At 41.4% G+C, this 14,998-nt stretch overlaps 1 protein-coding gene across 1 annotated transcript in view; it reads left to right on the top strand.

Moving 5' to 3' along the window:
* Window positions 1-1,403: 1,403 nt before the first annotated feature.
* LOC124622981 (arrestin domain-containing protein 17-like) overlaps window positions 1,404-14,998 on the top strand; it is a 192,552-nt gene continuing 178,957 nt past the window's right edge. Inside the window, exons 1-2 of the mRNA XM_047148770.1 lie at window positions 1,404-1,409; window positions 10,103-10,232. Of these exons, the coding sequence (XP_047004726.1) occupies window positions 1,404-1,409; window positions 10,103-10,232 (136 nt within the window). The remainder of the gene's footprint in view (window positions 1,410-10,102; window positions 10,233-14,998) is intronic.

Genomic DNA, 14,998 nt, shown 5'->3' with positions numbered 1-14,998 from the left:
ACACAGCATTTTTCCTACTCAAGCTATTATTTCGTTTCACAGCTAGTTTCGATTTTTCAGGCCATTATCCAGTTTTTATTTAAATTAGAAACAGTCTTGGTTATATCTTAATTCTTTTATCAATGACGCTTTTCGTGTTCGTGAGGCATCTTTTATTCAGAAAATTTGTCAAATGTATAAAAATGACAGCGAATTCGCAGTTTGTGTTTTCGTTGCTTTTGGTTTACAAAAATTGAACTGTTGTTTACGATTTGACAGTTATTTACTGAAAGATAATATGATTTCAGAATGTACAGGCTGATTAACTTATGAGGAGATTCTCACTTCATAAACGTAAACAAATAGTAAAAATGTAAACATAAACAAAAAAACGCATGACGAGCAGCTGTTGAGTTCGTATGCTTCGCTGGCTGCAGCTCTCAGGCCTATGAGAAACAAGTCAGAGATTACGGTAGATCAACGCACACGCCATATAATGGTGGACATCACTTTATCACTTTGAAATTTAGAAATATTTACTACGTGGAAAATTATAGCTAGATGTGTTGGAAACTGTTTTTAACGAATATTGGTATTGTTGTAAAAATTATTAGAAAGTGGTATTAAACGACAGAGAGAGAATTTTAACTTTGCATGAGTTTGTTGGTAGAATGTTAGGTAGCGGAGTTATTAATGGCCCTTGGAGTTCAACAGTATCAGTTTGGAACTTGATGATAGAACGAAATTAATTTTCGATAACGTGGCAATACACAGATTTGGAAATCTTGTGAGTTCGTATGGGACCAAACTGCTGAGGTCATCGGTCCCTAGGCTTACACACAACTTCTTATAACTTAAAGTAACTTACGCTAAGGGCAACATACACGCCAATGCCCGAGAGAGGACTCGAACCTCCGACGGGGCGAGTCGCGCGAACACGTCAGAGAGGGAGGCCTGAATCTGGCGTAATGTAGCACTGAAACTGGCCGCACAAACAAAATAACGAAAATTTGAAAGGCTCGGGGGACTGATGACCTCAGATGTTAGGTCCCATAGTGCTCAGAGCCATTTCAACCATTTTTTAGACCAGCACGAGCGCTAACGCTGCCTCGCCGCCTCAGAAGTGAGCGCTCGCGGTAAAATGGGCTGTGAGGCGTCATTACGTAGCGCAGGGGAAGCACGAACCGTGCGCTGTCTCCAGAGCAGCGACAATACGTTAAGTTGGCCGCAGTTTCCATCGCAAGCGTATATACTAGTACTTAATGGCCCAGTGCCTAAACGCTGGAGTAACTCTTTTGAAATCGTTGAAAAACAGCATTGTGGCCGAATAGGGGAACTTCAAAGTGAAGATTGGGCACACTAACATCAGTTAGCAGGTAACAACCACGTCATTTCAGGATGCTTAGCTACAGTTAGAATTTACCATGGAGGTAAGAATAGAGGGAGACGCCGTGACGTCACAGCTGCGAAGCCATGTGAAGCCGAGGGTAGCCATCTCAACCCGACCAAAACATTGCTGCTGTAAGCTTGTGTGCATAGACTTGTCGCTCGCTTTTGGAAGGATTTTGCGCTGTTATGGTGACTTGTGTGGTGTTCGGATGTACGAATCGTTCTGATTGTGATGCGAAATCGAAGGGAATAACATCTCATGTGTAAGTTGTCTCGTTAAGTGTGATTTTCAACTTCATTGTGAATGAACGTGTGCTACATCGGTACGTGTACTATAGCGTGTTTCTCTCCTGTATGATTTTAGATTTCCTAAAAATGAAAGTCGGAAAGCTCTGTGGGATAATGCCGTGAGGAGGAAGAATTGGCGTGCGTCTAAATGGAGCACTATATGTTCTCAGCATTTCCGAGAAGAGGACATAGACCGAACTTCCCTTTCAAAAGTAAGGCTCCGAGAAAATGCTGTACCATCAGTTTTCCCTACACACCCAAAACATTTCCAAAAGGTATGTTAATTCAAAGAATTAAATTCTTAGTTTTCAAGTTCACGTTTCAGTATAATACGTACGTATCGTCAATAATCGAAGTGTTGAGTAACTCACTTTGTCTTCATCATGTACCAAATTAAAAGCTAACACTACATTAACTGGCGTAAAGTATAGGCCTAAACAGGACACTGTGTAGATTTGCCATTCCATGTACCGTATTTCCGTAAATATTGGTGGTAATGAACAGTGTTTCCCAGTAGTGTAACGTAACTGAAATGTCCCAGTACGTATTACAAACAAGATGTATTTATGGGGCTTTGGAGGGAGGGATAGCTAACTTAGTTTTCAGTTTCTATTATTTAGTTTGTGATACACGTTTATTACTGAATTAACAAAATTGTATCGTTTACATTGAAGGCTAGCTATTCGTAATATTACATTAAAAACTATTTTTAATCAGAAGAAATGCAGAATTTCGCCTTTACGAGATTTTATTTTAAACAAAAACTTTGAAACAACCAATCTGATAACGTTACATGCGTATATGGTGCAATTAGCGACTGTAATACACGCAGCGATATAGCACAATGGCAATGTTTCGGTCAGAGTGTCATGGCAGCGAGCCACGCCCCCATGGCTTCAAAACGTAGTACGGCTGGGATACGTAGCGCCATCTCCCCTTATTCTTACCTCCATGGAATTTACGGATTTGTAGTGTTACAAGCAGTTGAGTGATAAGTCCCATCATAAAATAATTCTTGTAGGCACGTGTAAAATTTGTCTTCAACATAAATCTGCACAACTTCACAAGTTTGCAGCTACGATTATGTCGATGTTTGGACGTGCATATTGATAAGAGCAACTTTTTTCTGTAATGAAGTGAACGAAATCAACCCATAGAAACTCACCTACAGTCTTCTATTTAGAAGCTTATCTAAGACTTAGCAGCGCTGAAAAAGTGGTACCAGACATTTATTCTTCAGTGTAAAGCATAAATGAATAAAATAGTCACGAAATACATGGTGATATCAATTTAAACTACGTCCGAAAACGACATTTATCATATGTATACATCGTTCATAACAAATGTCATGTTCATTATTTAGCTACCCCATGTTCCTTGCCTCATCAATTAATAGAAATGTATGTTTCATTTCATTGTTGTTTCTCATCAATGCGACATCTTTAGGAAATAAATTTGTCACGATAGGCATTAATTAACCAACATAAAGCGATACATCTCCATAGGACTGTTAGCAGCCGTAGAATAGACTTGTTGCCGAACTGCCTTGTTACAATTCCTCCTCCGCTCCGCCGTTCCACTACATACAACGAGCAGGTCAGCGAGCACTGCTGAGGCGTGGGCGCGAGCCAGATCGCACGAACAAATAGGTAAACAGCCCTGCAGTGCATAATCCAATTTACCCTTCATAAGCAGCGGAAATCCTGCTTACGAGGTTTCAAAGGCAAGCCTTAAGTAAGATGTTTAGGTATATAAAACGCTGTATGCATCGGGGCCCTAGGGATGCGAAGACAAGATATGGCTGATTACCTAGCACAAACTCGTCCGAGCACTTTCTTTTCGTGCTCCATACGTGAATGGAGCTGAAGAAGTCCTAATAAATGGTGCAATGGGAAGTACACTCCGCAATCTCGGCAACACCTTCGACACACCTTACATCTACATCTACATCAACATCCATACTCCGCAAGCCACCTGACGGTGTGTGGCGGAGGTGCGATTTGCTTATCTTTAGGTGCTAGAGAAGGCAGGAGACTGAATCGTTAACCGTTTCGCAACCCTTTGGTGGAGTTTGCCTACCTTCAAGCGCTAGAGAAGCCACGAGAGTGATTTTCTGACAGGTACATTTCTAAAGTGCTCATCATACGTGAGTGGATGGCACCGAGGGTGTCGTCGAAGTAGGGCCCTCAGAGGGGCTCTGTGCCATTTATTCATGCACATGTAAACGTTGCATCGCACGCCCCCGTGGCCCCGCCATAGGAGAGCGTGGAAAAGGAGAACTGAAAAAGCCAAAAACCATTGCTGCCTTGAATGTTCAGATTTCGTCGAATAGTTCTGAATAGCCCCTAGTGGTTACAAGCTGCATAACAGAGCAAAAATTGCGGTCTCTCTGCACTCCAAAGAGGTCAGATCACTTTCAATGGTGTTGCAGCCCCAGAGTTGAAACGCCCAAAGGAATGGCAACAGTGTCGAACTTTGTCAAAAACGTCCCCCTGTTACTGATTGCACTAGTAGCTGCTGTTTCTGACAACAAAATGTGTAGGAATCACCACCTCGAAGCAAAGGCTGATTTTATTGAAGCATTTTATTCCACCCCCTGGGGCCTAATCGTCGCGATTCTGAGTGGCGGTGTGTCTAAAATGTTTCCATCAGCCACCCGTAAGAAAACAGCCTGATTTCAACGCTGAGTGTCGCGGTTCTGACTTCCTCCGCAGAGACGACAAAAGGAGGAGTTAAATGTAGATAATGGGAGGTGCAAAGGCCTTCCCATCATGTGACACGTCGACGTCGGCGTTGGGCAGAATTTTGATGAAATTTGGTGCCAATGTGACATCATTAACCCATGTATGAGCTCACATGAACTTATGAGTTGTGGCCTTTCTTCGCGTGTGTCAACACCTTGCTGTTTGAAGCGTCGCTGAGCCCCAAGGTGATGTGGCAGCGCGCCACGCTTTTGCACCGCTACAAATGGTTCAAATGGCTCTGAGTACTATGGGACTCAACATCTGTGGTCATAAGTCCCCTAGAATTTAGAACTACTTAAACCTAACTAACCTAAGGACATCACACACATCCATGCCCGAGGCAGGATTCGAAACTGCGACCGTAGCATGCACCGCTACAGAGGAAGGTTGGGGGCACCTTTGAGACAAATTTCAAACTTATGCGTTGGAATGGGAGACAAGTACGGGGTTTCGAAAAAGTTATCCTTTAATTTTGTTGTGCAGTGTACATCATGTGATACGAGTGTTGCATTTACAAACTTAAACTTTCATTGTAGAATGTTACAATATTTCCTCTAAGTAAGACCATTTTTTCTTCAGTTCCTTCTTCGCTGTAGAACTAGCTTGTGAGAAGTCTGAAGTGTTTGGTTTTGGGATAGTTTTCTGATATTCAATTCTTTTAACTGTCGTCTTAAAATCTCTCTTTTCCGTTGACAATGCGATGCTACTACGTAAAACCAGATCTGAGACTTCTTAACCTTATCTCTAATAAAAATGTCACTAATCAGCGGTGCACTAAGTCTACTAACAGTTACAATTACGACGGGCAGATGAATCGCGTCTGTCGCAAATGTCTGGACGCACTGTACCGCGACATAGAAGTGCTTTGACGACATTGCACAACTAAGAAGAACAGAAAGGAATCTTTACAAATTAAAATACTCATACTTTCCAAAAGAAATGTGCCTTGCAACTATAAATAAGACGATGTTTTCTGTGTAGTCGGGTGAACACCAAGTGGACAAAACCATACGTCATTATTATTGTGATATAAAACCTTCTATACAGATTAATATCAGTTGTATATTGTCAGTCGTCACCAAAGAGTCTTGATTCGCGTTAAAACCATGATAATAACGTGATGACACTGTATTTACTGCCTTGCAAGATAACGAACAAGAGAACTGTGAACATTCTGGATCTCAGATAGTTCCAAAATGCACCGACGTAGTCACGAGAGTAATCGAGAACAGCAAGGAATCCAGAGCTGAGTTCTGCAGAACCGAAGAAAATCAGATACACATGTGAGTACAACCTAGCTGCTAGGGTCACCGTATGTAACAACCAGGCAACCTGCTGCGCTCGTAGAGCTTACGGTTCCCGGTTCTCGGATGGGAATCTGTCGCGTATGCACCTATACCGTGTGATTTCATGACATATCTGATGTCTCTAAAGAAAACGGTCTTATTTTAAAGAAAGCAAGGGTACATCCGTTTCTGAAGTTACTTTTGTAGTGAAACTGTGCCGGTGTAAAGTGAACCGCCGACACGACGGGCAAGAACGTTAGAGCAGAGAGGGCTGTGAGACGACGTAAACCAATAGTAAGCTGACCGACCCCTCTCTAGGACGACACCGAGACGGCAGCGAAGAGAACATAAGAGCAGCGCCGACTGGCCGTTGGCGAGTTGAAGTCCAGCCGTTCTACGAACGCTACAGCAGCGATTTACGAGCTGTATTTTTTCACTTGTATTAAGAGTTGTATACACTGGAGAGATTGCTTATGTTTCATGTCGTCCTTTGCTTGCGACATCCCATTGTAAATTTCTCAAACTTAAGTATTGTCATGTATCGTATTGCAATAGAAATCTGTTAATACTTTTGTGTTAGCAGAAGAGCCAACACCGTGCTACGAGTGGAGGCCGAAATGCACGCGTTTTAGCTCACGCAGGCTGGCGTGAGGAGGGAAGATCTATACCGACGTGAGGTCTAGAACGTGGCAAGGAATGACAATTCAGAGAGCGGACGTAATTAGTTTGATATTTAATTTTAATCCATTAATAATGAACGTCGCTCTTGACGGTACATGATTCACAATATTATCTGTTCAAAATACATTCTTGAAGATAGTAATTATAGTAACTATGGCGCCTTGTCAGCAGCTCGTGGTCGTGCGGTGGCGTTCTCGCTTCCCACGCCCGGGTTCAATTCCCGGCGGGGTCAGGGATTTTCTCTGCCTCGTGATGACTGGGTGTTGTGTGCTGTCCTTAGGCTAGTTAGGTTTAACTAGTTCTAAGTTCTAGGGGACTGATGACCATAGAAGTTAAGTCCCATAGTGCTCAGAGCCATTTGACCCATTTGAACTATGGCGCCTTGCTAGGTCGTAGCAAATGACGTAGCTGAAGACTGTGTTAAACTGTCGTCTCTGCACATGAGAGCGTGTGTAGACAGTGAACCATCGCTAGCAAAGTCGGCTGTACAACTGGGGCGAGTGCTAGGTAGTCTCCCTAGACTAGACCTGCCGTGTGGCGGTGCTCGGTCTGAAATCACTGAAAGTGGCGACACGCGGGTCCGACGTATACTAACGGACCGTGGCCGATTTAAAGGCTACCACCTAGGTGACACCACAAATACGATTTGTATGAATTGTTGTCTAGAGATCCGAGAAAGCGGGTTTCCTAGACGCTCCATATTAGACGAGTGGGCAGGACACAACAGAAACATGATACTTTCTGCACAAAAATAAAAATAAAAACATCTTTTTATTAGAGTTTTCTCGTAGTTAATCAATTTTTCTCGTGACAGTTTAAGGAAACTATTCGCCAAAAAATTATTTCACTGTTAAATTCAGATTTATTGCATTACCCACTTTTATTTGAACAGAAACAAATACCACTAATCTTTTTTCTGGTGCAACAGAATTCTAAAACGAAATTTACAAATAAACAACTCCTCTGTTTATATCAGAACTCGTTTCCAAAATTTTTATTGTCTTATCTTTGCGCAATCACAGCCAAAAATTAATATAACAATTCTTAAAGAAGTTTTGAGATGGTATGCTAATTTGGATATTACCTACGCATCATTTCACATTTTTTTTAAATGAGAACATATTTGGTTAAGCTTTACCGTAACTATTACTGATGACGAGTGAAACAACATGTTTAGTCTTTTCTAAATCAGACTGGAAGTCCTAGTATAGGCATGCAACCGTTATGAATATAATTACTATAAAGAATTTTGAAAGGCTGTTTGATTAGAAACACTCGCCAGATTTTTCTCGAATTTATTTATTAACTGTCGTGGCGCGTTCCGGGTTTAATACTTCATCTGATGTCCTGTTATAAACACAAACGTAAATTTCTCATAACAGTTCTAAACGAACAATGTTCAAGAACAAAAGGCTTGCCGCTCGGGATTACCCGAGCGGTCTAGGGCGCTGCAGTCAAGGACTGTACGGCTGATCCCGGCGGAGGTTCGAGTCCTCCCTCGGGCATGGGTGTGTGTGTTTGTCCTTAGGATAATTTAGGTTAAGTAGTGTGTAAGATTAGGGACTGATGACCTTAGTAGTTAAGTCCCACAAGATTTCACACACATTTGTACATTTTTGAACATTTGAACAAAAGGCTTTTTGATACAGAAAAAATACCACTTAATATACAAATACATCGGGCTTTGATGTACACGTCAAATACTGTAATTACTAATATGTAGACTAACCAGGAGGAAGGTTCGGGCACGCTAGGAGGCGTAACCGTATCGATGCACATTTAAAGAGTGCCACACCGATTCGTGGCCAATGTAAGTAATACATTGAAATTTTTAGGTCACAATTTCCGAAAGTGCATGTCAATATATAAAACACATAAAAATTGTTTGCCCACACACGGGCAAAAATCCTGCCTTACTTATAAAGATTCAAGTAACACGTTACATAAAACTAGCGTATAAAAATCTTTGCAATGTTTTTTGTTTGTATACATACGTAAAATTTTCAAGTAAAGATCAATTGAAATCTTTTACAATATCCTTGAATACTGTCAGTTTAGAATTGCCTTTAGTAAGAAATCTGCTTTTCTTTAAAATTTGTATGTAACGTCTGTTACTTTTGTCTGTCATCAGACGAGGAGTTAAACACGAAACGCGACATCATAGTTAACAAACAAATTCAGAAGAAAACAGCGTCTGTTTTTAAGTAACCACACAACCTTTTTAAATTCTTTCCAGTAATTGTAAGTTAAATGTTACCTGTCACTGTTTATTCGTTGCAGAGGTTTAAACCTCCATCAACTGATTGACTCATTTGAATTAATGTGGCATACGACTTTGGGGTAACCTGTGGCACTGCCTGGTAAAGAAAAAAAATCTCCCTCTGTCCCACTCTCCAACACACACACACACACACACACACATACACACACACACACACACACACACACACACACACAGTCAGGTATTACCAAAGTAACGTAGTAATGATGAGTAAATTGTTGTTTTGGTATAAATTTTCACTTCAGGTTAGGTAGTTCGTGCAGCAATGTTGACCATTGTACTGCAGTGGTGTAATGGTTCGCATTTCTACGTAGAAAGCAAGGAGACCCGGGTTCGAGTCCCGGGCGCAGCACAAATTTCAATTCATTTCGTTTGCTTCGATCAATTTTCCCATTGTTGACAACATAATTATTACCCTTAATATTTTTAATAAGTCATCCTTAATACTCACATGTATAGACTGTATTAATTTATGCAAGCTTGACAGAAAATAATCTGTGATCACCGAAAATATTTATACAAGTGTTTCTGTTCATTCAGGCAAACCAAGATCTTCAAAATGCTCTGAGACTTGCTCCAGAGTACTGTTTTGCTTTGGTGTAAGTTCTTTGCGCTTACTGGATTGTATACGCCATCTTTGTCGCTTCAGTGTTTACAGAGTGTGACGGTGTATGTTACGTAACAGGAAAGGAAAAGCAGCCTGTGACCATTGTCAGTACATTTATTTTCATTTTTACTTTCACATTTATATTTTCGTTCGTCTGTTATGTCAAAGACCTCCGCAAAACTATCAGTCATACACTATTTTTTTTCTCTGCTAGAGAGTGCCACAAGTTACCCCAAATCCGTGGCTCAAGGTGAACATGCCATATTAATCCACATAAAGCCACCTGATGGAGCTTTAAACTTCCAAAACGCATCGTGGATATGAATAAATAGTGACTGGTAATATAAATCTGTTTTTCCATTCAACACTCTTACTTTAACACATCTTTCAAGTGCTGGTTATTTTCTTAGCAGAAAGTGAATCAGTGGAAATCCTTGTATTAAGAGGTATCTGTAAACACACAGAAACGATTTCACATCAGAGAATCGAGAATTCTTACGAGAACAGCCAACAACCGTTCTGGTTCTGGTCTCGATTGCTGCTGTGCAGACTGTACACTAAATGGAGGGTCTTGTTCTTGGATCCGGTACCGGAATGTTATACTACTTCTCAGATTCCCCAGCACTACACCAACGAACTTAACAGCACACTTCCTCGATTGTGATGTAAATTAATAGCGTGTGCTCTGATGCAACCGTGGTCAACATACTCATATCTTGAGGCAGCTGGCTGCATTGAACTGACATTTTTGCGGACCAGCCTCGCTGCCAATCAGTGCCACGCCCTGGGCAGCGGCTGGTACAGCCCTAACGTCATCGTTACACAAGTACGGCGTCTGTGTCTGCAGGGTACGCCGTCGCCCGAGCAGATCCGGCGCTTCGACGTCACCCTGGACGACCCGGGCTGCGTGTACTTCTCCGGAGACGTCGTCAGCGGCAAAGTGCGTGTCGACTTGGACAACTGCCTCACCGTTCAAGGTAAAAGCGGCGCCGCACTCACACCTAATTTGCCAAATGCTGCGCTAAGAAGGCTTTATTTATAGCTTGAAATAAGGCAAAGATTCCATCATTATATTTGGTCGGCAAGTACGTTGTCTTCTGGTTCATATAACGCGAGGCGACGCCGTGATTAAGACACTGTTATCCTCATTTAGGAGGAGTAAAGTTCTATTCTCTGACGGGCCATCCTCACCTAAGTTTGAGCTGGATGGAGTGGTTAAATTAATTCCGGCTACTGCTGGGATGTTTCCTTCGTGGTCGAGACCGTTCACCATCCTTTTCCCAAGGTGAACAGTAAATACCCCTCGTGACAAGGCACGGATTCTCGCCTCAGACACTGAGACATTTAGCATCAGTGTCCAGTAGCACACTTTATCAGCAAATAAGATTCTTTGCTGGCTAATAACGTTTCGATTTTATTTAGCAACTGATACAAGATTTGCAATGTGCTACACATGTAAAATCGATTTAAAAGGAATTACTGCATCTAACATTATTAGGATAATGTTCTACTCAAAGACGGGTAAATTATAATGTACAATGGTAGTTCTAAACTGTTAACAAAATGCCAAACGGATACGGAAAAATATTACCGGAGTTGAACATTGATTATGCTGTGATCACAGTATGGAGGTCGAAAGTAAGCCCTCTCTGAATGTATTCGAGAGAATTTACTTACAATAACAAAACAGTACTGTATCAATTAATTCATACACAGACGAAAACAATACTGGTTTAATCAATGACCATTAATTTACACATTGCCATCAGCAACATATAGTCACACACAGGGCGTTCCAGGTATAAGTGCAGATATTTTTATGGGTGACTGAGGACAGCGTACTGAACAACATTACGATGACATTTACTTCATCTGCAGACTAATAATTACAGCTATGAGGAGTAGTATGTTTTTAAGTTGGTTAGTACCTCCAAGTACTAATACATGAGGCAAGAGCAACTCATTAACGTTTTTTATCCAAGGCAGCAGGTCGGGTGTTGAAGTGACAAGTGGACAGAAAACAGTTATTATAATAAAGGAAACGAGTAATTGGGAGCGACGAATCATCCGATGGCCTGTGGTAATCCGATGAAAGTGTTTGGGCTTGGCGAATGCATGGAGAACGCTACCCGCCATTATGTGTAGTGCCAACAGTGAAGTGCCAAGTGAGTGATGTTACAATATGGTGGTGTTCTTCATGGTTTGGGTGTTGTCTCCTTGTTGTGGTTAAAGGAATGCGAAAACATACAAAAACACTTTACAATATTGTGTACTGTGTACGGTAGAAGAATAATTAAAGACGACGATTATATCAGCAAGACAGTGCACCTGTTTATAAAGCAGCATCTGTGAGGTAACGTTTTATGGATGGTAACATTCCTGAAACGGACTGGCCCGCCAAGACTCCCGACCTGAACCCACTGTAGCACCTTTAAGACGAGTTAGAGCATCGACTTCGCTCCAAACACCAGCGTCCAACATTTCTACCTACTCTGATATAGCCTCTTGAGGATGGACTTCCATTCCCCCAGGGACATTCAGCGATATCACTGAAAGTGTCCCCAGCAAAGTTCAGGCTGTCATAAAGTCGAAGGGTGGGCACACCCAGTATTAACGTCCACTAAGAGGAGTCCTGATACCCTTGATCAGATAAATTATCAATGAAAGCTTGGCGTTGTGTTTTCCACTGCGTAAAGCATATGTAACTATTTTGGGTAGTTTGCCTGCAGATTCAACTATCTTCAATACCAATAATGGCAATTTTATTGCATGGCCTTCTTTTGGCACTAATTTGAAAAATCTAAGCAAAATTTCGGCCTTCTATCTACCAAATCTTGCGCTTTTTAATAGCTATTAGCGAATTGGTAATTTCTTCACTCACCACATCTTTCTCTTAAGCATATCACTTTTTATGGTTGGACGATTAAAACCATTTAGTTCAGAGTAATCATCGTCTGATGTTACCTTAGTGGAAAACAGTTGGAAACCCAGTTCCGCCTATCTGATGGGTACTCCAAAATAGTGCTTCTCCACTGCACCCTCTGTACGCCTGGCAGGAACTACCAGTGTGGTATCGTTCAGTTGTATACGCCTGCTTTGCAGACAACCCTGCTTAGTCCGCTGTACTACGTGGAGCCTCTATGCCCCGAAGATACAGCATCTTCTGCAGTTCTGCAAACTATCTTTATTATTTAAAACTTTTGGGATTGGCTGGCTTGTATTTGGCGCGGCACTCTCCTCTTTGGTATTTCGTTATGCCTGAATATTATGGTATTAGTAAGTGTACTGTCTCCTACGTTTAGTATTAGATGTATCATTATTAAAACTGTCATTAGTTAAATCAGAGATAATGCTAATTGCAATCTTCGGTCCATCTCTAGCCAAGATTAAGTTACGGACATTTCATTATAAGACCTGATTCCGGTTTTGAAGTCGTCCTGCGCTGCGCTTCGTCTTCTAAAACACTGAGCCCACCATCGGCACATTAGTGGTTCGCGGGCATCATGAGAACATCGACCCAGTTGTAGTTAAGTTTGGCATTTTCTGTACGCATCGGACTATTCTGTAGTTCTCAATCTTAGTTTCCACTCGATGAAGGAATCTGACAAACTTTCCGATCTCTTGGAGCTGATACTAATGATTCTTGAACAGAGATTAGGATTTTGTGTTGTAGATCTTTACATGTACCTCGTTGTCTATGTGCCCAATTATCTTAACTTATCCCAGCAATACATACAGAAAATCTCGAGTGAGATTGATTCTTGTATGCTATCCAGACTTAGAGAAATGTTTCTTCTTGTACATCTTATGAGCTCTACTTACGAAGAAATTTGTTCCTGAAATCCTCAACGTTGCTACAAGAACCGACACTTTCACATGCCTACTTGATGTATCACAAACTATATAATTTATAATGAATGAGATAAGTAATTTGTGGTTCCACGTTATAAGCAGTAGTTTGGCACATTCTTCTTCAAGAATGTTCAAATGTGTGTGAAATGTTACGGGACTTAACTACTAAGGTCATCAGTCCCTAAGCTTACACACTACTTAATCTAAATTATCCTAAGGACAAACACACATAACCATGCCCGAGGGAGGACTCGAACCTCCACCGAGACCAGCCGCACATTCTATGACTGTAGCGCCTCAGACCGCTCGCCTAATCCCGCGCGGTGCACATTCTTGTATAAAAGCTTTTGCATATACTGCTCCCTAAAGTTCAAATCAATATCTTTTTGCACCCATGAAGCCAGTTTTTATGTAACATGACAACAATCACCCAAAAATTGATTTAGGGCGTACTGTTCTTTAAAAACGTTTCGCGGACTTGTCGTTCCTTAACAAACGTGCGTTTCGTTTCTTGCAGATCAGTTGTTACAACACTGCGATCCTATATTATTGTACCCTGTACTTCTTGAAGCTGATCTGAAACAGAAGCTTTGCATTGTAATTGCTGCTCTTTTATTTCAGGTAGATAACTGTGAAGTATAGGGGTACAGTGTTTGGCCAGCGTTCATAACTTTTTGGGTCCCGGGTTTTAACCTGACCACTGTTTAAATTTTGAAGAAAAACCATCATAAATTGCGGCCTAAGACATCAGGCATAAGAGGCACCCTCGTTCTGCCAACGTCGTTGTCTAAGAGAATGGAGGAGCGGACAGACGCTCATGAAACTGTCTTGTCCTTCGGGTGGGAAACTGCCCCTAAAAGGCGGAAGAATCAGCAATGATCGACGGTATGAGGACGTATAAGACAGTGGAAACAGCTGCACGAAATATTATACATGATGTATATCCACAGGACATATGGCCTGTAATTGAAAAAGTTTCATGAGGATCTCTCCAGTGTCAAACGATTCCGGACTAGTCCCCATTCGCATCTCGCATCTCCGGGAGGGATTGCCATGAAAGGGGGGGGACTGGAAATATGGTTCTAAGAGAAGCAGTAGAAGAAAAGATTATGGGTGAATATGGGCAAGGAAGTAGAAATGAGAGAGGAGAAAGATTACTTTAGGTTTGCAATAAATTACAGCTATTAATAGCGAATATTCTGTTCAAAAATCACAAGATTAGGAGGTTTTCTTGGAAAAGGATTGGAGAGACGGGAGTGTCCCAGTTAGATTACTTCATTGTCAAGTAAAGATTCCGAAAAAGGATATTGAATTGTAAGACGTACCCGGGAGCAAATATACTCAGATCACAATTCAGTAATGATGAAGAGTAGGCTGAAATTTAAGAGACTAGTCAGGAAGAATCAATGCGTAATGAAATGGGATACGAAAGTATTAAGGAATGAAGAGATATGCTTTAAGTTCTCTGAGGCTAGAAATATGCGACAATGAATAGCTCAGTAGCCACGTCGTTTGGAGAGGAATGGACATCTCGAAAGAGTGCAAGCACAGAAGAAGGAATGAAAAACTTAGGTACAGGGAAAGTAACTGCGAAGCAACATGGTTAACAGAAGAAATACTTAAGCTGATCGACGAAAGAAGGAAGTACAATAAGGGAAATTTAGAAATACAGAAATTTAAGTCATTTAGAAATGAAATAAATAGGAACTGCAGTGAAGCTAACGCGAAATGGCTGAATGAAAATGTCAAGAAATCGAAAATGACTGACTCCGCATACGGAAAAACAAAGCAACTTTTGGTGAAGTTAAAAGCAAGGGTGGTAACGTTGAGAGTTCGTAAGAATTCCACCGTTAAATGGAGAGGAGAGAGCGGTAATTGGAAAGACTAGACT

This window comes from Schistocerca americana, chromosome 7, assembly GCF_021461395.2.
Source record: "Schistocerca americana isolate TAMUIC-IGC-003095 chromosome 7, iqSchAmer2.1, whole genome shotgun sequence".
In the NCBI taxonomy this organism is placed as follows: Eukaryota; Metazoa; Arthropoda; class Insecta; order Orthoptera; family Acrididae; genus Schistocerca; species Schistocerca americana.
This window is presented reverse-complemented; position numbering and strand designations above follow the sequence as displayed.